The sequence below is a fragment of the Glycine soja genome, chromosome 13 (assembly GCF_004193775.1).
Source record: "Glycine soja cultivar W05 chromosome 13, ASM419377v2, whole genome shotgun sequence".
NCBI classification, from domain to species: domain Eukaryota; kingdom Viridiplantae; phylum Streptophyta; class Magnoliopsida; order Fabales; family Fabaceae; genus Glycine; species Glycine soja.
In genome coordinates, this window is record NC_041014.1 from 29,815,855 (window position 1) to 29,820,167 (window position 4,313).

Sequence of the window (4,313 nt, forward strand, 5' to 3'; positions counted from 1 at the left end):
TACACTGATCAACAAATATAAATTCATATAATGGTACAACCACATAATAGATCATACTTCTAACAATAAAATTATCAATCCAATGATAAAATAAAAACCTTCATACCCTGTGGATAAATTCCTCATCACTCTAATGCATCCAACCAGAGCAACATAATCTACTAGCTCCATTAAAGCTAGCTACATAATTATAAGCCAATCATTCAAACACAACATATTTTACAGAATCAGACACTCACAAACATCTACATAAATAAATGAAAGTGAACACATGAACCAATAAAGAATGGCATGGGAAGACATGAAGATGCATGAGTAGTGGCTATTCATCCATGCATAGGGATTAAGGATTGAAATCTCATCCCCTTTTCTTATTTGGCTTTGCCAAGGGGAGTGATATTTGAATGAATCCAAATTTCTTCCTCTGTGCTACGAACGGCTTCTGATTGCTCCCATCTTTCTCGGTCTTCGGTGGAAGAGTTAGATCTTCCCTCAATGCCTGAAGCATTTGACTCAATGCTACCTTTTGTCGTTCAGTGTGCTCTTCCATCTCCTTTCTTGTAGCATATCCTTCAGGAACCTGCTTTCTGCTAAGTACATCTCTCATTGAAATTGTGGTCCTTAAAGCAGGCTTTGGATCATTGTTTGATGTTGTTGACCTGGTTACATCCTGCAGAGAATCTTGATAAATTCCAGCTTGATGAAACTTGTTGCAGTTAATAGTGTTATTATACTCCTTCATATCATCCTCAGGAATCCATCTCCTTAGAGCCTCCTTAGCAGCATGCTGCTTTCTGTTTGCGGTTTCAACTCTGTTTAAAGCATCTGTCAAGACTTGTTTGCTGTGTAGAACTTCTTCAGCTGCTTCCTCCAACTTCTTCAGAATAGTCAGTTTGGAAATTTTTGTTTCATCAACTTGAAAGTTGGAATCTATTACCTTCTTCAAGGTTGATTCCTCGGGTATCTGAGCCTTGAGGTTTAGGGGAGAGCACTCTCCAAAAGCAAAAGTGACTTTCTCCGGTTCTGGCAGAACTAATCCTGAAGATCTCTCAGCATTATTAGATAGAGCCTTGATTTCAGCAAGAGCAATAGCTTCTGCAGCCCTTGCAGCTTCTTCCATCTTTTTAGCCGCAAGCCACCTCATCTCAGCAGTCTTAACACTAAATCCATATTCTTCATACACATTCAAGGGCTTTGAAGGTTCAGGTCTTCTTGTCTCGGCCATTCTATTGCACTGCCTAGAATCAGAATTGAAATTATTTGCAGTGTTACCAAAATTGAACTCTACATGAGGTGCTGGTGGATTTAATCTTGTTTGCTCTTGGACCCTCTCTTGAGCAGATACTGCTGCAAACTTTGTTGCTAGCTTTTCGCGTGTCCTCTCCAGAAAAAGTTTCTCCTTCTTCATCTTCTTATTCAAAGATTCAACAGAGGACTGTATCACCCCAAGTTCATTTATAGTTTTGCCTAGATTCAATTTGGCTTGTTTCAACTCTATTAAGATCATATCAGGTGATGATGACATAGAGCATGGGCTTGGAATTTGCATCACCTGTTCTTGATCATTGACATTACTTCCACAATTTTCCTTATCCATCTCCTTAATAACAGTAGTTCCAACTTGTTCATATGAATTTACATCTTGAGTTGCTAAACATTTCATAGCCTCCTTCTGTAATTGCTGCTTCAAGTCCTCCACAATCCTCTTGGTAGCTCCCAGTTCTTCGAGCACGTCAAGCGTTTCAAGTTCCTTGACAATCAAATCCTTCTCCAACTCTGCTGCTTGTTCCTCCACTTTCTTTAGGTCAAAATCTTCAATGTTGTTCTGCTAATCATAGTCTTCTTCTACATCAGAAGATAAACTAACACACGGGGCAGGGATCAAGAATGTACAAAGAACTATCCTTCGTTAAATCATATTAGTAATCCATTAACCGTGCAACCAAATTCCTCTAAGTAATCAAACAAATATAAATAATTAAAGTATTTTTAAAAAAATTTATAATTGAAAAGAAAAAAAAAGTTGCATGTTTTGCATCATTTTGTTGCTTGAATTGGAGTTTTGGTATTTCACATAATAAAGATTTGTTAAAAAAAAAGACAACCACCTAGTGTTTACTCCAAAATTTGACTTTGCATTGCAGTATAACTTGGGAGATGAAATTCTAATTTTAATTCCACAACATCTAAAATATTTATGCAACTGCATTCATGCTTTGTTAAAGAAAATGCACAACCTAGTTTTTTTTTCTAGTATAGGCCATAGTTATCGATCAAGAAAGACAATCATATTTGAAACATATAAGATTACTATAAACCAAGTATTTAAGTCAAATGCATACTCGAACTAATAACCATGAATTAAGCTGGATCAACCGTGTTTACTTCAAAATTTGACTTCCACTTCATTATTTGCATCCAATGGTTAATTTTTGGACCTAATAAATCGAATTTGTTACGATATACATGTGAATCAACCAAGGCAGGATTTTTGTTTCACTTTAACTAATAGTCTTGAGATTGAGCCCTCGATATTTAAATACTTGACGGAGAAGTTTGTAAAAATAAAAAATAAAAAAAATGACACAAACACACACTCACAAGTCCAAGATGCAAAAAAAAAAAAAAAAACTTACAAAAAACGGTATCCAAGGCCCGCTACCTCCAAAACGGGTCACGGCCTCTTTCACCGACCCAAACGGCGGTGACGTATCAATCTCCGCTCGGAAATTCACCCTCCGAATCCCACCCGACCCGATTCCCGCATGGGTCGCGGTCTCGGGTCTCATTTCCCTTATGGCGGGAGTTCCGGGCACCCCATCGGCGGCGGCGTCTCGAGTTTCGGCCATTTCCACTGAAACAAGAAAAGCGGGTTTCAGAGGTGAAAAAGTTGGTTAAATGTGGAAGCTTGGACTTCCGCGAAAGCCCCATTGGGGGAATTTATGCGATCCTAGGATGATGGAAGTGTGATGATTATGTCGCGTGGCCGAGTAAGCGAAAGGGGAAAAGGAAAGGGTTTCAGAGGACGCTTTTTCTTTTCTCCGTTGAATGATACGGTGGGGCTGAGGACCATGGGCAATGGTGGTGCGCTTTAAGGTGGTTGGTGGTGATTGGGAGCGTGATTGGCGCGGTGAGGGTTATGAGATGATTGAGTTTTAGAACTGTGGTGGTACCAAACGATACGACCACCACTTACTCACTGCTATGCTAGTCCAGTAGCCAATACTAGCCATCGTGCGCACGCAGTAAAAGCATTCGCCAATGGCTACATATATATTTTTATATTCAGAATCGACTACACAGGATTCACTGCACATGTATACTGGTGTTCTTTTTTAAAAAAACAAAAAATAATATTAAATATAAAACTACGCAAATTTAACATTTTAATATTATAAAAATATGTCAAGAAAAATATAACACATTGATATTATAACACATAATAGAACTTGGTAGTCGGTATCAAAGATCATCAAAATTATATTTTTTTTTTGAGATAGTAAAGTAAAATTAACTGAAATTTTATTATATTTGAGATCAAGAATTTTTTATTTTTTTTTACATTTAAGACTAAAAGAAGTGTATTTCAATAATTTTAAATTATTATTTGTATTTATATATTGTACTTTCTAATCATTACTTTAATTAAAAAGTATTTTATATCATAATTTTTATTTATTGTAAATTTAAAATAAAATTTATATATTGAAAATGTTTATTTATTACGAATTATAGTTATATAAAAACAAATATTTACCTTTTAAAATGTAGAAGATATAATACTATTTTCTTAAAGGATAAATGATCTATTTGATTTTTTTTAATCATTTATCTTTTAGAAAATTCATTTTGGTTATTTATATTTTAAAAAGAATCAAAATCATCGTTCCATCACTACAATTCACACTTAACATCATTAGTGAAATAAATATATTAACGACTAAAAATAACAACAAAATGTTAGTTTGTTTATTTTCTTCATCCTCGTATCCTTGTTCTCTCTTTTCTTTCCCCTTGTTCTCTATTCCCTTTCCTCCTCCCTCATCTTCCACCATCTTCATCTCCAACTCAACAACACACACACAAAACACACATCCATTTTCTATGGTTGAGATCCATGCTTGGTTTGTAACGCCAAAGTGTACATAGATCCCCCCGCCCTCCCCACCACCTTGAATTCCAACTTTTGGACTATTGTTATATACCGCAATTGTGTTTCTTTTTTGGGGGGAAAGAATGCATCATGGCTATGTTAGTGATTTTTTTTTTATCAACAAATGTTAGTTGTTAATTGTTAATTTTTTTATTAGTGG

At 35.7% G+C, this 4,313-nt stretch overlaps 1 protein-coding gene across 2 annotated transcripts; it reads right to left on the bottom strand.

Moving 5' to 3' along the window:
• LOC114382517 (WEB family protein At2g40480-like) lies at positions 1–3,252 on the bottom strand. 2 transcript variants are annotated; one of them, XM_028341993.1, is made up of 2 exons: positions 2,637–3,252; positions 1–1,825 (listed from the first exon to the last, which is right to left on the bottom strand). In XM_028341993.1, exons 1-2 carry the CDS (start codon positions 2,847–2,849, stop codon positions 359–361), a joined length of 1,680 nt encoding a protein of 559 aa, XP_028197794.1. In that variant the 5' UTR covers positions 2,850–3,252; the 3' UTR covers positions 1–358. The 2 variants fall into 2 exon arrangements, with proteins under 2 accessions (XP_028197794.1, XP_028197793.1); XM_028341992.1 differs by having other exon boundaries at positions 1–1,828.
• Positions 3,253–4,313: the final 1,061 nt, after the last annotated feature.

What these genes read in the sequence shown, in the direction of transcription:
- LOC114382517 (XM_028341992.1), bottom strand. Translation starts at nt 2,849, where the DNA reads ATGGCCGAAACTCGAGACGCCGCCGCCGATGGGGTGCCCGGAACTCCC. An exon ending in GGCCTTGGATACCGTTTTTT is followed by an intron (nt 1,829 to 2,636) that starts GTAAGTTTTTTT and finishes GACTATGATTAG; the next exon opens with CAGAACAACATTGAAGATTT.